This window comes from Nipponia nippon, unplaced genomic scaffold, assembly GCF_047370975.1.
Source record: "Nipponia nippon isolate SJK-2023a ecotype South Korea unplaced genomic scaffold, ASM4737097v1 scaffold_41, whole genome shotgun sequence".
Classification (NCBI taxonomy): Eukaryota; Metazoa; Chordata; class Aves; order Pelecaniformes; family Threskiornithidae; genus Nipponia; species Nipponia nippon.
In genome coordinates, this window is record NW_028262360.1 from 417,138 (window position 1) to 434,885 (window position 17,748).

Genomic DNA, 17,748 nt, shown 5'->3' on the forward strand with positions numbered 1-17,748 from the left:
AATGGGGGAAAAGCGGAAAAAGGGGGGAAGGGGGGAAAGGGGGGCAAAGCGGGGAAAGGGGGGAAAAGGGGAAAAAAGGGAGAAAGGGGAAAAAAGGGGGAAAAGGGGGAAAAAGGGGGGGAAGGGGAAAAAGGGGGGGAAGGAGGGAAAAGGGGGAAAAAGGGGGGAAGGGGGGAAAAGAGAGGAAAGGGGAAAAGGGGGGAAAAGGGGGAAGGGGGGGAACGGGGGAAGGGGGGAAAAAGGTAAAAACGGGGGAAAAAGGGGAAAATGGGAAAACAGGGGAAAACGGGAAAAGGGAAAAAGGGCAAAAAAAGGGGAAAAGGGGGGAAAAGAGGGGAAAGGGGGAATGGGAGGGAAAGGGAGGGAAAGGGGGGAGGGGGGAAGGGGGAAAAAGGGCGGGAAGGGGGAAAAGGGGGGAAAGGAAAAAAAGGGGAAAAGGGAAAAAAGGGGAAAAAGGGGGAAAGAGGGAGAAAGGGGGAGAAAGGGGGGAAGGGGGGGAAAAGGGGGGAAAGGGGGGGAAACAGTGGAAAAGTGGGAGGAAGGGGGAAGGGGGGAAGGGGAAAAAGGGGGAAAGGGGGGAAAAGGGGGAAAAGGGGGAAAAGAAAAAAGAAAAGAAAAAAAGGAAAAAGAAAAAAAGAAAAAAGAAAAAGGAAGACGAAGAAAAAGAAAAGAAAAGAAAAATAAGAAAAATAAGAAAAAAGAAAAAAGAAAAAGAAAAAAGAAAAAGAAAAAAGAAAAAAGAAAAAGAAAAAGAAAAAGAAAAAGAAAAAAAGACGACAAAAAAGAAAAAGGGAAAAAAGAGGGAATAGAGAAAAAAGAGGGGAAGAGGGGAAAGAAGGAAAAAAGAGAGAAAAGAGAAAAAGAGAGGAAAAAGGAGGAAAAAAGAGAGAAAAGAGGGAAAAAAAGAGGGGGAAAAGAGAAAAAAAAAGGAGGAAAAAAGAGAAAAAGAAAAAACCACCCCCCCAAACCGAACCGACCAAACAAGCCACCCCCACCAAAACCCCCGAGTCCTGTCCAGCCCCCCAGATCCGTGGCTGCGGGCCCGTTTCCCACCCCCCCAGCGCCGAATTTGCCATAAACCACAAAGCGCTTTGGAAGCGCTAAACCATCGCTCCTCTGGGGACAAAAAATCCTCTCCCGGTCAAATTTTTTCAATTTCCACAAATTTTCAAATTTTTAATTTTCAATTTTTTTTAATTTTCATATTTTTTGTTTTCAAATTTTCAGTTTTTCAGTTTTTCAGTTTTTCAATTTTTCAAATTTTCAATTTTTCAAATTTTCAAATTTTCAAATTTTCAAGTCCAAGGATGTATTTTGGCGGGAACGGCGGGGTGAGAAAGGGAAGGAATCCACCGTTAGAACCCCGCCGCGCCTCGCTCTTGCGCGCGCCGGGCCGAAATGTCGCCGGAGAGCTCACCTTGAAGCGAAAGCGATTTGGTGTCTGATATTGCGCCGTGAGGAGGACGGCGTCGATCTCGCTCCCGAAAAGCGAAGGGGAGGGGAGCCGGGTCAGCGTGGCTTGAAAGCCTTGGGGGGGGAAATGAAACGGAAGGAAATGGAATGTGGTAAAATAAAGTGAAATAAAATAAAGTAAAATAAAGTAAATCAAAGTCAAATAAAGTCCAATAAAGTCAAATAAAATAAAGTAAAACAAAGTAAATAAAGTCAAACAAAGTAAAACAAAGTAAAGTAAAACAAAGTAAAAGTAAAGTAAAAGTAAAACTAAAAGTAAAATAAAGTAAAATAAAATAAAGTAAAATAAAGCAATATAAAATAAAAGTAAAATAAAATAAAACAAAGTAAAATAAAGTAAAACAAAGAAAAATAAAATAAAGTAAAACAAAGTAAAATAAAGTCAAAGTAAAAGAAAGTCAAAGTAAAAGCAAAGTAAAACAAAGTAAAAGTAAAATAAAGTAAAATAAAATAAAGTAAAACAAAGCAAAACAAAGTAAAACAAAGTAAAATAAAGTAAAATAAAGTCAAAGTCAAACAAAGTAAAAGTAAAGTAAAAATAAAATAAAGTAAAACAAAGTAAAACAAAGTAAAAGTAAAACAAAATAAAAGTAAAGTAAAATAAAGCAGAATAAAGTAACATAAAGTAAAAGTAAAGTAAAATAAAGGAAAATAAAGGAAAATAAAGGAAAAGCAAAATAAAAGTAAAGCAAAATAAAGTAAAAGTAAATTAAAATAAAGCAAATTAAAATAAAATAAAATTAAATAAATAAAATAAAATTAAATAAATAATTAAAATAGAATAAAATAAAATAATATAAAATAAAATAAAATAATATAAATAAAATAAAATAAAATAAAATAAAATAAAATAAAATAAAATTAAAATAAAATAAAATAAAAATAGATGAATTCTATTGAAATGGAAACCCGCGTGCACCGAATTCGAGGAGCCTCGGCGCCCACTCACCCTCCTGAGTCGTCCGCAGCCCCCCATCCACTCTGTACCCGTGGTCGGAAGAAAAAAAGCACCAGGGCCCGCTGGCGTCGCTCCGGGGGCTCCAGCAGCAGCCGCGCAGGACGCAGAGGCTCTGGGCCAAAACAAAAGCAGCTTTTCAGATCAATAAATCCCATAATAACACGCACCCGCCAGAAAACCCCATCTCCTGTTCGCCACCCGTTCATCTCCGCCTCTGAACGACCTCTCAGCCCCGCGTCCGGGCAAGGAATTATTGAATCATTTGAGCTGCGACAGCCACAAAAGGGGGGAAAAAAGATCACGCGCTGAGGCCTGTGGAAAAGCAAAGGTGGGGTTGGCTTTTAAAATCGTGAAAAAACCAAGAATTTGAGCATAGAGACAAAGCCCTGGGTTCCTCTGTGGTTTACAGACATCTCCGTTGGCGTTGGCGTTGGATGTGGCACCGACTCGGCATTGGCCGTGGCAACCTCCAGAGCGGAAATGGCCGGGTGAGTCCTGCACAGGCTCCAATGGAGAAAAACTACCCTTTTTTTTTAATAAACAACAGCAAAAACCAAACCCAAGCAACTCGATTCAGCGTTTAAAACACGTATCTTGGTGGGACACCAACCTCTCCAGCCCGAAAAACCAGGCCGCCTTCACTTTGCTGTTAGAAATTAAGTTATTCACCCCCTTTTTAAACGAGTTTTACCTCTGAAGGTGAGATTTGGGACATAGATCACCTTAAATTTTTTATTTTTTTTTTTGCATGAATGACGTCATTGCTGGGGTCAAAGCGTCACAGCGATACGTAGGGAACTTGCCCGGGAGCAAAGGGCTGCGGCCGTCAATGACTTCGGCCCAACCTCCAGACCTCCAGGACCAAGCTCGGTCTTAAAGCCACCCAAGATAAACCCAGCTCCGCTATCTAGGAAACAGATTAACAATTATCTAAACCGTCTTAATGACTGGGAAGATTAAATATTTTAAAAAATGATTAGTTAATAGCAGAGAGGACGCCAAAGCCTGGTTGGCCGAGATTCCCTGTCTCCGGTTTTCTAGGTGGGCTTTCCCATCTTCCCGTTCTTCCGTCCCCTTTCCAGAGCACGGATTATTTAAATAAAACTCTTAAAATAAGAACATTTACGTAAGACTTTAAACAGGCTTCGTGACTGTTAATGACCTTGTATTTTCAGGGAGCATCAAGTGCATATATAGCTTTTATTATATATATATATATATATATATATATATATATATATATATAAATATAATTTTTAGGGTATATATCTGTTAAAGTATATATTTTTCAGGCCCAGCACAAAGAAAGGAGCAGAGTCCACCTGAAAAATTATTTATATATAATTTATATATATATATATGAATATATACATATATGAACATACATAAGTTATATATGTTATATATATATGAATATAAGTTATATATAATATTCTATATATAGAATTCTATATATGTATAAGTTATATATAAAATTTTGTTACCTTATGTCATATATTATATAGAGTATATTTATTTTATATACTCATATATATATATATAAAGACTTCTACAGTATATATATTTTAGAGTCTATATCTCTCACGCCCAGCACCAAGGAGCAGAGTCCCCCCGAATAATTATTTATATATAATTTATATATATACAAATTTATATACATAAGTTATATATAAAATTACGTTACGTCATGTCGTAAATTATATAGAGTGTATTTATTTTATATACTCTTTTTTATATATATATTAAAAAAACTTCTATGGTATATATATTTTAGAGTCTATATCCTTCATGCCCAGCACCAAGGAGCAGAATCCCCCCGAGTAATTACTCATTTATATATACTTTTATATATATATAAATTTATATACATAAATTATATATAGAATTATTTTATGTTATGTTATGCCATATATAACATATTTATTTTATATCCTTTTATATATATTTTTATATCTTTATATATATATAAAATATAGATAATACATATAGAATTATTTTATGTTGTGTTATGCCATATATAGCATATTTATTTTATATCCTTTTTTATATATATTTTTATGTCTTTATATATATATATAAAATATAGATAATACATACAGAATTATTTTATGTTATGTTATGCCATATATATAGCGTATTTATTTTATATCCTTTTTTATATATATTTTTAATATCTTTATATATATATAAAATATAGATAATACATATAGAATTATTTTATGTTTTGTTATGCCATATATATAGCATATTTATTTTATATTCTTTTTTATTTATATATATTTTATATCTATTTATAAAAATATTTTAAATATTTTTATTTATTTTAAATATTTTTATTTAATTTATTCAATTTATTTAATTTCTATTATTAATATTTAAAATAATATTTTAAATATTACAAAAATATTTGTAATTTTATATATATATTACATTTTTTAATATAGCTATATTTATATAGTCATATAAAAAAAACCTTGTCTACTGTCTCTGTTTTAGAGTCTCTATCTTTCCTGCCCAGCGCCAAGCACGGAGCAGAGTCCACCCGCATTAATTATTTGCCCTCTTACAAAAGCTATCGCTTTGCGTAAATAAATATTACAGCCGGCCCCACCCTCCGGGCCATAAAAACCCAGCAGATATCGATATAAAACACAGCCCAGGAGACCAAATCCAGGCTGACTGAGCGATAAGGCGGCGCTTTCACCGCGCCGGAAGCGATAACTCCTCAACTCTGCCCCGGAGGCCAAGGCAACGGCGCCTCCGCACGCGGTAACCGCGCCCGGATTTTACGGAAAGCGGCAGAAATCAACCCATTGAGCAGAAAAAAAAACCCCCGCGAGCACGCGGCCCGGCCACGGCGGGGGGTCATTTCTCAGGGCGTTTTCTTGCCACGGCCAACTTCGCTCTCGGTCGCAACGAGCGGTTAACGAACGCCAACTCTCCTCCGGCCTACGCGTGGTTAATAAATACGTTTTTTTTTTTCGGTAATTCTAGTTATACGCGGTTGTTTGCTGGCTTTTTAGAGATATTTCGCCCGAATGAGGAAAGCAAAGCTATCAGCTAAACGAGCTTACGTGGAATCGCAATTATTTGGAATTTCCCCAGCGAGCCTTTAGCCTGAAATCCGCTTAACGGTAAAAAAAGGGAGCGGCAAATCGCCTCTATTATTCATGACTATTGAAATAAATCCAATAATTCTGCAAAATCGACTCTTCAGGAAGGAAAAGAGGATTTTCAGCTCATTCCCTTCGGGGCCCTGCTCCGTTCTGCACCGAATCTTATTAAAAAAAAACCCAATTCTGTCTTCGGGGTGATGCAAAACGTGGGACTTAAATGAAGACATAAATAAAGACTTAAATAAATAAATAGAATTTGCGGCACAACGGCGGCGAGATTTCCCGCAATACGTGATGGCCACGTCGCTTCTCCGCTTTTTTAATATTTAACATTAATATTAAATTGTAACTTTAATCCTAATATTAAATTACAAGTTAATATTTAACGTTAGTCACTTGGCGTGACACAGATGGGTCCAAGGTATTAATTAAAGATTAAAACGATCTGCAAGGCTGCTCCGATGCCACGCGCCGTCTCCCGTGGAAAAGAGGACTTTGCCATCCGTTTGACCTTTAATTACAGTTTTAGCAGCCAAATCGTATTAAACGTTCTTTCATGACATTACGAGAGTGGGTTTTGCTGGAAAACTGAAATAATTCACCTCGTTTTCGCAATTCTGCGCTCCATTATCGAGACGGCGCCAACGTAAGAGGGCGCCGGAGACTCCATTTGCTTCGGAAAATATCGCGATATCGCAGCCTAAAAATCTCACGCATCGCAACGGGCTAATTCTTATTTTAAGACGCCTTTAGGAACGTTAATATCTGACGGCACGCCGAAAAAAAGGCGGCTTCAGCAAAGCGGATGTTTTTTCAAATTGCTCGGTGTCGGCCCAATTTTGATCCCAACTTAAATTTAAATCAACGGGATGGACTTTGGCACTGCTCCGAGTGCTCCCACAAGGAGAAAAATCCAACTTGGTAATGGGCTGAAATTGGTTAAATTGGTTACTATCGGTGGCTGCACGTCACCAAAAAATAGTCAGGCGTTTGCTGGTTGAAAAATGGTTAAAAAGGTAATTTATTTTGTTATTAAACGGGAGTAATTTATCCCATTTAGGCTGTAATTTAGCGTAATTTATAGCGTTAGGCTATAATTTAGCGTAATTTATAGCGTTAGGTTATAATTTAGCGTAATTTATAGCGTTAGGCTATAAAACTTATTTTTTTTTCCCTCTTTTTCTCATGTTTTCAGACCTTGGTGGCGACTTGGTCCGGGATGCAGTCGATCCGCTCGGCCGTTTGCACGTTCGGGCAGTTTGGGGAAAATTCTGTGAGGCAGAGAAACGAAGGGGTTAATCTCAAGAATTGAAATTAAAATTATTATTATTATTATTACTAGGATTAGTATTGCTATTGCTCCTGCTCTTACTACTATTATTGTTGGTATTAAATTCCCTTTTAACGATTTTCCCGGCTCATTTCTCATCGTTTCAAAAGTCTCCAGCCAGGAACATCGCTTCCAACGAGCCTCAACTCCTGCTGACGCGCCCGTTTTACAAAATTCTGCACAACCGCTCCAAATAAAGACAGAAAAACTTCATTTTTCCTGGGGTTAAACGCAGGGGTGTCTCTAAAACAAGTGATTTCCGATGTACCGAAACAGTAAAAATATTACAGGTGGTTACGGTTATCGGTTTTTCTCCGTTCAACAGGGCTTTGCCTCCCTCCGTCTTTTTTTTTACATGATGTTTTAAGTGAAAAAATATCAAAATCCTCCTCTTATGATAATTACAAAATGAAACAAAAGAAATTGAGGTGTAGGGGGATAAAATTTGCCTTTAATTATGCGGCACCCCATTTATTTCCGCAATTCGACGTCAGCCCCGTTATTGGCACGCGACTCCAGTTCGCCGTCGGTTAACAATAAAAACAGAGTAACGTCAAGAGCCGTAATAAATTCTGCAAAAGGCAGATGACAAATGCTTATTCTCATTTTTTTGGGGTGGGGAGGAGGTGATTTTCCATATTCTTGAAGAGTCCGATCCCAACTGGCATTAAAATAATCCCCAACAGATCCTGAGGGCAGCATCCAATTTCTGCAGATTCTAAAATAATTGTTTTCATTTTTAACTCTATTTATTATATTTATATTGAAATTTTATATATTTAGAAGTTATAAATTATCTCTTATAGATGTATTTTATATAATTTACTATATATTTATATATTATATGCAAATATATTTTAATATATGACCTTTATATGTGTGTGTACATATATATATATATTAAAAAAAAAAAAAATTATCAAACAGATCCAAAATGTTCAAGATGAGGCTTTTTTTTCAGATTCAGTGGCAGAAATCGGCACTTACCGCTGCTTTTGGATACGGTTTCCCTCGTTGCTAAAATCCCGATGAGGACACAGGCCACGGCCACCACCAAACAGAAGAGGACGATGAATATAATTTCCAATTTGCTGAATTTCTTCTTTTCCATCTACGCCCGGAAGAACATTGTTGTATAAGGAAATCAAAAATAATAATTTTGATAAACTATATAGAGCGTGGCCCGCAGGACCGGGGCAGGGATCGTCCCCCTTGTGCTCGGCACCGGTGAGGCCGCCCCTCGAATCCCATGTTCAGCGTTGGGCCCCTCATGACAAGAAGAACATGGAGGGGCTGGAGCGTGGCCAGAGCAGGGCAGCGAGGCTGCGGAAGGGACTGGAGAGCGAGGAGAAGGTTCCGGAGAACTTGTGAGGGAGTTGGGGTTCAGCCTGGAGAAGAGGAGGCTGAGGGGAGCCCTCATCGCTCTCCGCAACTGCCTGAAAGGAGGCTGGAGCAAGATGGCGGTCGGGCTCTTCTCCCCGCGAACAAGCGATGGGAGGAGAGAAAATGGCCGCAAGCCGCGCCAGGGGAGGTTTGGGTTGGATATTGGGAAAAACGTCTTCACGGAAAGGGCTGCCAGGCGCTGGCCCAGGCTGCCCAGCACAGGGGCCGCGTCCCTGTCCTTGGAGGGGCTTCCGAGCCATGGGGCCGGGGGGCTTGGGGCCGGGGTTCGGGGTGGCCCCGGCGGCGCTGGGCCAACGCTTGGCCTCGCTGGCCTCCACGCCCTTCTCCAACCTAAACGATTCTGTGATTCTGCTTCAGCCTTAAAGCGTACCCCCTCACGCATACGTTCCTACAAGGGCCAAGTACAATAATTCTCATATTCCGAAGAACCCAAGTGACGTCGATGACGTCATTGTTCACCACCGAGGGATTTTTTTCCTCCCTGCAAACTCCTTCCAGATACGCACAAAACAGAATTCCCGTCCAACAACAATAATGCCGGAGATTTTTTTTTTTTTTTCCCCATTTTACTGAAACTCCAGCACTAAAACCGAACCCATTTGCACAATTCGGTTTTGCAAGTTTTACTTTTTCTAACAAACCAAAACTCCAGTCGTAGAAATCTTATTTCCATATTAATTTAAATATTCATTTTGACCACTGAACGATATATTGCCTCTCTGCAATTCCCTTTCATACTGACTGAATATTGACCGGCAGCCCAAAGAACTAACACACATCGGGGGGGAAAACTGAAATAATAATGATCAGATATGTAATAATATATATACGAAATATATATATGAAAAATCTATATAATAATATATAATGATATATAATAATATAGAATGATATATAAATATAGATATCTCTTATATAACAATATATAAATATATATAATATATAATAATATACAAATATATATAATATATAATAATATACAAATATATAATATATAATAATATATAAATATATGATATATAATAATATATAAATATATATAATATATAATAAATAAATATATTATATATGACAATATATGAATATGTAATATATAATATATAAATATATAATATATAATAATATATATAAATATATAAAAATATTATAGTATTATTATACATTATTATGTATTATTATATATTTATAGAATATATATTTAAAGAATACATAGAATTTATTTTTATAGAATTTACATTACTATAATTTATAGCACTATATTACTATTATATGATATTATATATTATCTATAATAACATAATAATATATAATATATTGTTACAATCTAATATTATAATATTATACATAATAATATATAAAAATACTATAATAAATGTATACCGATATAAATTACATTAATATAAATTCTATAAAAATAAATTCTATAAAAATAAATTATATATACGAAATAATTATAAAAATATAATTAATAAATGTGAAAACTGAGGTATTATTATTACTGTTATTACAGGTTGTATTGCCCTAAGGACCCATCCCACCCAACCGTAACGTTCCCTTTTCCGTTCTTCCATTCCCAAGGATTCAGCTGCTCAAAATAAAGATGGTTGATTTATAAACGCCCCTTCGACCGCCAGGCAAACAGGCAGCAGCCGGGGAAAAATCCCTCGGAAAAGGAGGATCCGGGAAATTAAACCCACGTACCTTGCAGCCCTGTCGCCTTCCTTTTGCAGCTGTTGCGCTCCGCCGTAAATCCACGTTTTATTCCGTCCCGTTATCAGCTGGGTCCATCGTTTGCTAACGAAGTCCGCCAATGGCAGGCGTTTTTCCTCTTTTTTTTTTTTAAGGATTTACGACTTCGTTTTGCTGATTCGGCAGAGTCCTCCGGCACGAGAAACGGGCATTTCCCTGAATTCACGGTTCTGCTATCGCCGATTTATCGCACGGTTTCTGCGAGGCATGCCGCGACAGCGAGTCGCCGGAACGAAAACGTCAGGGACTGCGAAAACGAGTAAAACCGCTATAAAATCGAGCGTATTTTCTCGCGTCCCGATGAGATTCGCAGGAATTAAGAGCCGATTACGTCCTGAAAATCGGTGAGCCGAAGACAAGGGAGTTCTGGTAAATCCATAAAAGTAAGAAAATTCGCTTCTAATTCGGCAAAGGGTCCTGGGACCTCCCCGGATCAAACTCCACCCTCCAACAAAAATCAGCCGCTAGAAATGCCGTGCCCACCCCCAAAACCTGCCTCTTTCACACCAAAAATCCTTCAAGGGGAAAAAAACAAAATGCTTTTTACAAAGGACGTGACCAAAATCCATTTCTCTTGCAAAGAAGCGCTCAGAAACGCCACCAAAAAGCAGAGAAAAGGAAACTCTTCCTTCCCGTCCACCCCCGCGGCGCTCGGCCGGGCGGCAGGGCAAGTGCTTTCGAGGTGATTTTTCCATTTTTAGCTTAAAAGCCGAATCCCGACGCCGAGATCGGAGCCCGGGGACTCCTCCTCGTGCAAAGAGCGCGTTGCCCCGCACGTTCTCCTTCGCTTAATTATTGAATTCCTACCGGAGCCTGCTGACGCGGGGGGAAGACTTCAGGCGATCCCTCTTCTCCTGTATTTTAACTTCTATTTATTTGCCACGTGAGCAAACGGAAGGCCACCAGGCCTGGCAGAACCCCAACCGATCGGTCTGGTAGCCATCAGCCTGAAGAAGGTTTATCCCACGGCGAGCCTGGCCTCGAAACTCAGGAGTTTTCGTTATAAAACAATTCACAAAATTCTTATTTTGCTCGCTAGCTCCATCTTGAATTCCAATCGCGTGATTGCATCCCCACGGAAAAGCAACAAACATGGTTAAAATTCATTTTCAAAGTACCCGGAGGAGATGCAAGACATTGTAGACATGGCATCAACTCCATCCGCCGATGCCTGGACAGACCTTCACCCATCGAGGTATTTAAAAACGGGCCAAAATAGCGGGTTTTTGGGCCAGGCGCGCAGCACCGCGAAGAGGACCACGGTCTGAAACTTCCATCTTGGTGGTTTTTAACACTTCTTTGTTCGTTTGAGTTATAGCCATGAGAGCACAGCGCAACCAAAGGCGGGTTGGGTCGAAGGGGGAAGACATTTTGCGGCTCCACGTGTAAACGAGGGAACGCCGCGTCACGGAGCTGTAAAGAGAGCGGTCGCCGCCGGTGACCTCGCTGACAGAAGCGGAGAGGACGCCTCTCAAGGTCTCACCAGGACCTGAGACACGACACCGGAGCGTGATTCCCACGTGGAAAGAAAAAAAAAAAATCTTTTTTTATTGCTAGTGAAAGTATAAACAGAAACTGAGGTGGAGTCGGACGCCATAGGAACGAGTTCCCTGATGGTTTGAACCGCCATCGTAAACGTAGAGCAGTTGCTTATGCACGCAAATGAATAACCGGTATTTTTTGAGGTAGACGTTTCCCAAAAGCCAAATTGCCAAAAACGTATTCTCTCCCCTTTCAGCGACGAAAAAAAATGAAAAATTTGCCTGGGGGGGGAAAAAAAAAAAGCGCATTTTCTCCGTGAGTGCTCACGCCTTGGACAAATCAAAATACGCTCGACAATGCGACGTGACCAAAATCTACGGTCCGATTTGGGGGGGGGGCGGTTCTACGGTCTCGTGGGGACAGAGACGCGGCGGGACGGAGATGTCGTGGGATGGAGACGTCATGGTGGGATGGAGACGTCGTGGTGGGATGGAGACGGCGTGGTGGGATGGAGACGGCGTGGGACAGAGATGTCATGGTGGGATGGAGATGGTGCGGGATGGAGACGTCGTGGCGGGATGGAAACATCGTGGGACAAAGATGACATGGGACAGAACGGAGACGTCGTGGTGGGACAGAGATGTCATGGCAGGACGGAGACGTCGTGGTGGGATGAAGATGACGTGGGATGGAGATGTTGTGGCGGAATGGAGACGTCATGGCAGGACGGAGATGTGGTGGGACGGAGACGTCATGGTGGGATGGAGATGACATGGGACAGAGATGTCGTGGTGGGATGGAGATGTCGTGGCAGGACAGAGACGTCATGGAGGGATGGAGACATCATGGGACAGAGATGACATGGGACGGAACGGAGATGTCGTGGTGGGACAGAGATGTCATGGCGGGACGGAGAGGTCGTGGTGGGATGGAGATGACGTGGGATGGAGATGTTGTGGCAGGATGGAGACGTCGTGACGGGACGGAGACATCATGGTGCGATGGAGACGTCATGGTGGGATGGAGATGTCGTGGTGGGATGGAGACGTCATGGTGGGATGGAGACGTCGTGGTGGGATGGAGACGTCACGGTGGGATGGAGACGTCACGGTGGGATGGAGACGTTGTGGTGAGATGGAGACGTCGTGGTGGGATGGAGACGTCGTGGTGGGATGGAGACGTCACGGGACAGAGATGTTGTGGCAGGACGGAGATGTCATGGTGGGACGGAGATGACATGGGACAGAGACGCTGTGGCAGGACGGAGATGTCGTGGTGGGACAGAGGCGTCACGGTGGAGGGAGATGGTGAAACGCGAGTGGGACGGAGACGACGCAGGACGGAGATGACGCAGGATGGCTCCCACAACTGCGGGGCTGCGATGGAGGGACACAAGCTCCTCAGGAAGGAGCAGAAGAGTCGCCCTTTATGGAGCATGTGGAGCTTTTCCGTGGAGACGGATGAGGAGCCAACTGAGAGCTGGGTTGGGATGACAGCGAGGACGGGTGACAGTGACCTTGTGGTGACGTTGTGGCTGCTGCAGCCCAGGAGGAACAGGCAGCCGAGGCCCACTACAGACGGAGGGGAGCAGCATCGCGTTGACAGGCCCTGGTCCTCACAGGGGACTTCATCCCGACATCACGCAGCCAGAGCAGGGCAGCGAGGCTGCGGAAGGGACTGGAGAGCGAGGAGAAGGTTCCGGAGAACTTGTGAGGGAGTTGGGGTTCAGCCTGGAGAAGAGGAGGCTGAGGGGAGCCCTCATCGCTCTCCGCAACTGCCTGAAAGGAGGCTGGAGCAAGATGGCGGTCGGGCTCTTCTCCCCACGAACAAGCGATGGGAGGAGAGAAAATGGCCGCAAGCCGCGCCAGGGGAGGTTTGGGTTGGATATTGGGAAAAATGTCTTCACGGAAAGGGCTGCCAGGCGCTGGCCCAGGTTGCCCAGCACAGGGGCCGCGTCCCCGTCCCTGGAGGGGCTTCCGAGCCATGGGGCCGGGGGGCTTGGGGCCGGGGTTCGGGGTGGCCCCGGTGGCGCTGGGCCAACGCTTGGCCTCGCTGGCCTCCACGCCCTTCTCCAACCTAAACGATTCTGTGATTCTATCCCCAGTGCCACCAGCATCACCAGTGCTCCCACTGCCTCCAGCATCCCCAGCACCTCCAGTGCCCCCAGTATCTCCAGCATCCCCAGTGCTCCCAATACGTCCAGCATCCTGAGTACCCCCAGCATACCCAGCGCCCCCAGCACCTCCAGTGCTCCCAGTACCTCCAGCATCCCCAGCACCACTGGTACCTCCAGCACCCCCAGTCGCTCCAGTGCTCCCCCTACATTCAGCACCCCCAGCGCCACCAGTGCTCCCACTCCCTCCAGCACCCCCAGTGTCCCCAGCACCACTGGTACCTCCAGTATCTCCAGTGCCCCCAGCACCCCCAGTCCCTCCAGTATCCCCACCACTTCCAGTATCCCCGGTGCCCCCAGCACCCCCAATCCCTCTGGCATCCCCAGTGCCCCCGGCGCTCCCAGTCCTTCCAGTATCCCCACCACTTCCAGTACCCCCAGTGCCCCCAGTCCCTCTGGCGTCCCCAGTGCCCCCAGCGCCCCCAGTCCCTCCAGTATCCCCACCACTTCCAGTACCCCCAGTGCCCCCAGTCCCTCCGGCGTCCCCAGTCCCTCCAGTATCCCCACCACCTCCAGCATCCCTAGCGCCACCAGTGCTCCCACCGTCCCCAGTCCCTCCAGCACCCCCAGTACCACTGGTACCTCCAGTATCTCCAGTGCCCCCAGTCCCTCCAGTATCCCCACTCCTTCCAGTATCCCCAGCGCCCCCAGTCCCTCCGGCGTCCCCAGTGCCCCCGGCGCCCCCAGTCCCTCCAGTATCCCCACCACTTCCAGTATCCCCGGTGCCCCCAGCACCCCCAATCCCTCCGGCATCCCCAGTGCCCCCGGCGCTCCCAGTCCCTCCAGTATCCCCACCACTTCCAGTATCCCCGGTGCCCCCAGCACCCCCAATCCCTCCGGCATCCCCAGTGCCCCCGGCGCTCCCAGTCCCTCCAGTATCCCCACCACTTCCAGTACCCCCAGCGCCCCCAGTCCCTCTGGCGTCCCCAGTGCCCCCGGCGCCCCCAGTCCCTCCAGTATCCCCACCACTTCCAGTATCCCCAGCACCCCCAGTCCCTCCGGCGTCCCCAGTGCCCCCGGCGCCCCCAGTCCCTCCAGTATCCCCACCACCTCCAGCATCCCTAGCGCCAGCAGTGCCCCCACTGCCCCCAGTCCCTCCAGCACCCCCAGTGCCCCCAGCAGGCCCAGCGTCCTCGGCCGCAGCTTTATTGGGGGGCGGCGGGCTCCCCCCGGCCGAGGCGGGCCAGGCGGGCGCAGGCGCGGGGGGCCACGCCGCCCACGGCGCGGTAGCGGTGGTTGAGGGCGGCCCGGCCGTGGAGGCCGTAGCGGGTGCTGAGGGCGCCCTGGGGGGCCGGCACCCCGAAGAGCACCCGCCGCACGCGGGCGTGCAGCAGCGCCATGGCGCAGAGGGCGCAGGGCTCCCGCGTCAGGTAGACGTCGCAGCCCGCGCACAGGTAACCCCCCTCGGCCCCGGCCCCCCGCCGCCGCCCCCGCGCCACGGCGGCCAGGCAGGCCATGGCGGCGTGGGCCAGCGGGTGCCCTCCCCGCCGCCCGTCGTGGGCGGCCGCCAGCACCCGCCCCGAGCCCGGCTCCACCGCCGCCGCCCCCGCCGGCACCATCCCCGCCCGCGCCCCCGCCGCGCCGCCGCCACCGCCACCGCCATCATGGCGGCCCCCGCCGCCGCCTCCCCCGGGCCCAAGACCGGGGCCTCCGCCGCCGCCGCCTGCGCGCCGCCCCGGCTCACCCAGGGCCACAGCCCCGCCGCCCGCGCCGCCGCCGCCTCCGCCCCCGCTGCCGGCGCCCGCCCCGGCACCCGCACGCGGAAGGGGGGCCCCAGCCCCCGGCTCGACACCCCGGGGCCCAGCAGCACCTGCAGCGGCGGCAGGCGGGCCCCGGCACCGGGGGACGGCGGCGACGGGGCGGCGGCCGCGCTCGCGGTGGCGGCTCCTGCGTCCCCGGGGCCAGCGCCGGCCATGGCGGCGCCGGTGGCATCGGTGGCTTCCGTGTGCCCGGGGCCAGCGCTGGCCGTGGCGCGGCCGGTGGCATCGGTGGCTTCCGTGTCCCCGGGGCCGGCGCTGGCCGTGGCGGCGCCGGTGGCCCTGCCGGTGTTGGCGTCCCCAGTCACGCATCCAGCTCCAGGGCCCGCGGTGACATCGGTGGCGCTGCCGGCGGTGGCGTCCCCAGCCGTCCCAGTCACACGTCCAGCTCCAGGGCCCGCGGTGGCCTCGGTGGCCCTGCCGGCGCCGCTGTCCCCGAGGGTCCCGGTGGCCCTGCCGGCACCGGCAGCTCCCCGCTCCTTGGCGTCCCCGGCGTCCCCGGTCACGCACCCAGCTCCAGGGCCCGCGCCGGCCTCGGTGACATCGCTGGCGCCGGCGGCTCCTGCACCTGCGGTGGCAGCCGTGTCCGCGGTGGCTCCGGCACCGGCCGTGGCCCCAGTGGCCCGGGCGTCCCCGCTGCCTCCCCCAGTGCCCCCAGTGCTCCCAGCGTCCCCAGTGCCACCAGTACCTCCCGCATCCCCGGTGCCACCAGCGTCCCCAGGGCCACCAGTACCTCCCGCAGCCCCAGTGCTACCAGTGCCTCCAGTATCCCCACTGTTCCCAGCCCCCCCAGTGCTCCCAGTGCCCCCAGTATCCCCACTGTTCCCAGCCCCCCCAGTGCTCCCAGTGCCCCCAGTATCCCCACTGTTCCCAGCCCCCCCAGTGCTCCCAGTGCCCCCAGTACCTGGGGGGGGGTCGAATCAGAGCAGCAGGGCCGCCCCCCCGGGCCCCCCCCGCACCCCCAGTGCTCCCAGTGCCCCCAGTATCCCCACTGTTCCCAGCCCCCCCAGTGCTCCCAGTGCCCCCAGTACCTGGGGGGGTCGAGGCAGAGCAGCAGGGCCGCCCCCCGGGCCCCCCCGCACCCCCAGTGCTCCCAGTGCCCCCAGTACCTGGGGGGTCGAGGCAGAGCAGCAGGGCCGCCCCCCGGGCCCCCCCGCACCCGCTTGAGGTGGGGCAGGCGGGGGGGGGGCCGGGCGCGCCCCAGCTCCCGCAGCAGCCGGCCCGTCTCCCCCCGCAGCAGGACGGGGGCCGCCACCCCCAGCACCGGCACCGGGGCCCCCTCCCCCTCCCAGGGCACCCCCCACGGGGGGGAGGGGCTGCGGGGGGGCGACCCCCCCCCCCCCCCCTCCTCCTCCTCCGCCGGCTGCGGCCCCATCGGCCGGGGGGGGGGAGGGGGGGCTGGGGGACCCCTCTGTAGGGACCCCCCCAGCAACCCCCCTATAGGGACCCCTATAAGGACCCCCCCACAGAGACCCCCCATACCCAACCCCCACCCTAGGGACCCCCACCCCCCAGCGACCCCCTATAGGGACCCCTATAGAGACCCCCCCCACCCTAGGGCCCCCCCACAGAGCCCCCCCATAGGGCCCCCCAGCAACCCCCCTATAGGGACCCCTCTAGGGACGCCCACCCTAGGGCCCCCACAGCCACCCCCACCCCCCAGCGACCCCCTATAGGGACCCCTATAGAGACCCCCCACCCTAGGGACCCCCCCATAGCCAACCCCCTATAGGGACCCCCAGCCTAGGGACCCCCTATAGGGACCCCTATAGAGATCCCCCCACCCCAGGGCCCCCCACAGACCCTCCCCTATAGAGAACCTCACCCTACAGCCCCCCTCAAGGCCCCCCAATAGACACCCCCTATAGGGACCCCTATAGAGCCCCCCTTGTAGCCAATCCCCACCCTAGGGACCCCTATAGACCCCCCATAGACCCCTATAGATGTCCATAGACCCCCTATAGCTCCCCCCAGACCCCTTATAGCTCCCTCCCCCCACAGACCCCCCAGACCCCTATAGACCCCTACAGACCCCCTATAGACCCCCCACAGCCCCCCCAGACCCCCTATAGCTCCCTCCCCCAGACCCCTATAGACCCCTACAGACCCCCTATACACCCCCTATAGACCCCTATAGACCCCTACAGACCCCCTATAGACCCCTATAGACCCTCCAGACGCCCTATAGCCCCCCCAGACCCCTATAGACGCCTACAGACCCCTACAGACCCCCCCAGACCCCTATAGCCCCCAGACCCCCTATAGCTCCCTCCCCCCCAGACCCCCCAGACCCCTATAGACCCCTA

The 17,748-nt window shown here is 49.2% G+C and overlaps 1 protein-coding gene across 3 annotated transcripts in view; it reads right to left on the bottom strand.

Moving 5' to 3' along the window:
* The window catches only part of LOC104009172 (maltase-glucoamylase), a 56,692-nt gene extending 43,379 nt beyond the window's left edge, over positions 1–13,313 (bottom strand). The window contains exons 1-6 of one of the 3 annotated variants that reach the window (XM_087777793.1): positions 13,029–13,313; positions 9,983–11,793; positions 7,865–7,988; positions 6,745–6,818; positions 2,423–2,543; positions 1,418–1,527 (exon numbers count right to left, since the gene is read on the bottom strand). In XM_087777793.1, coding sequence (XP_087633919.1) covers positions 1,418–1,527; positions 2,423–2,543; positions 6,745–6,818; positions 7,865–7,988 — 429 coding nt within the window. In that variant the 5' untranslated portion in view covers positions 9,983–11,793; positions 13,029–13,313. Of the gene's footprint in view, positions 1–1,417; positions 1,528–2,422; positions 2,544–6,744; positions 6,819–7,864; positions 7,989–9,982 lie in introns of all 3 variants that reach the window. The other 2 variants (XM_087777794.1, XM_087777792.1) reach the window with 2 other exon arrangements.
* Positions 13,314–17,748: the final 4,435 nt, after the last annotated feature.